Source organism: Myotis davidii, unplaced genomic scaffold (assembly GCF_000327345.1).
Source record: "Myotis davidii unplaced genomic scaffold, ASM32734v1 scaffold174, whole genome shotgun sequence".
In the NCBI taxonomy this organism is placed as follows: Eukaryota; Metazoa; Chordata; class Mammalia; order Chiroptera; family Vespertilionidae; genus Myotis; species Myotis davidii.
Genome location: NW_006289087.1, coordinates 442,989 through 444,057, shown reverse-complemented (window position 1 = coordinate 444,057; position 1,069 = coordinate 442,989). Strand labels below are relative to the sequence as shown.

The window sequence follows — 1,069 nt, the reverse complement described above, 5'->3', positions numbered from 1 at the left end:
TGATCCCCAGTGGGGGGCGGGGGGGGGGGCGGGAAGCAGCCGATCAATGATTCTCTCTCATCATTAATGTTTCTCTCTCTTCCTCTCGCTGGCCACGAGTTTGACATGCTTGCTCTAACTGATCAGAGGCAGCCAATCAGTGATTCCCTCTCCTCATTTGTTTCTCTCCCTCTCCTTTCCTCTGAAATCAAAATATATTTAAAAACAGGGGAGGCCAGGACCCTCCTGCTGCCTCCCGTTCTGTTCTGCCAGGTGGTGGGACTGGAGCAGCATCTCTCTCACGGGAGGCAGATGTCCACCCGTCTTCTCGGGTTTGCACCCAGCCTCTCCCCAGGCGGAGCACGGCCTCGCCGCTGGCTGTGCACCCAGCCCGTCCCGTCCTCGGCGGGCCCACTCTCCACACGCACGCTGGGAACTGGCCCCTCACCCTGCGCCCGTGCCGTGTCCCCGCAGGTGTCCCAGGCCGCCGCGGACCTGCTGGCCTACTGCGAGGCCCACGCCCGGGAGGACCCGCTCATCATCCCCGTGCCGGCGTCGGAAAACCCGTTCCGGGAGAAGAAGTTCTTCTGCATCATCCTCTGACCCCGTGGCCATGCAGCACCGCCTTTTCCGGACCGCCCCGCGGGAACCCGCATGCCCGTAGCTTTAGGGAGCCCCCTCCCCGCCCTGCTCAGCCACCCTCGTGGGGCCGGTCTCCTCTGTCCCTTGGGTTTCATGATTGTAACGATTCCACTTTCCGTTTTCATGTTATTTTCTTAAAACACATTTTTGTTTGTCAGAGGAAAGCATGGGGCGTGCCTGTGGTGGGCAGCTGTCATTGTGTCCCAGTTTGTCCAGCATCTGACCCCTCTTCCTGCAGGACGGAATCACCCCTTGCAAGTCCATTGAGTGGGATGCAGTGTCCCCACCCCCGGGGTTGCCCACATCCCCTCCGGGGTGCACCCTCTTCCCAGCACCCACTGGCCAGGTTGTGACAATCCTTCCAGCGGTGCACGTTGCATTCGTGCACTTTCCTGTACCCGTGTTATACGGCAATAAAAATTTGGTTTGGCGGCCAGCAGTCAAGGAT

At 60.1% G+C, this 1,069-nt stretch overlaps 1 protein-coding gene across 1 annotated transcript; it reads left to right on the top strand.

Annotated features, from left to right (window-relative positions):
* The first annotated feature begins 203 nt into the window (after nucleotides 1–203).
* Nucleotides 204–1,069, top strand: GNG4 (guanine nucleotide binding protein (G protein), gamma 4). Its single transcript, XM_015562381.1, has one exon. It carries the CDS (start codon nucleotides 292–294, stop codon nucleotides 580–582), a length of 291 nt encoding a protein of 96 aa, XP_015417867.1. The 5' UTR covers nucleotides 204–291; the 3' UTR covers nucleotides 583–1,069.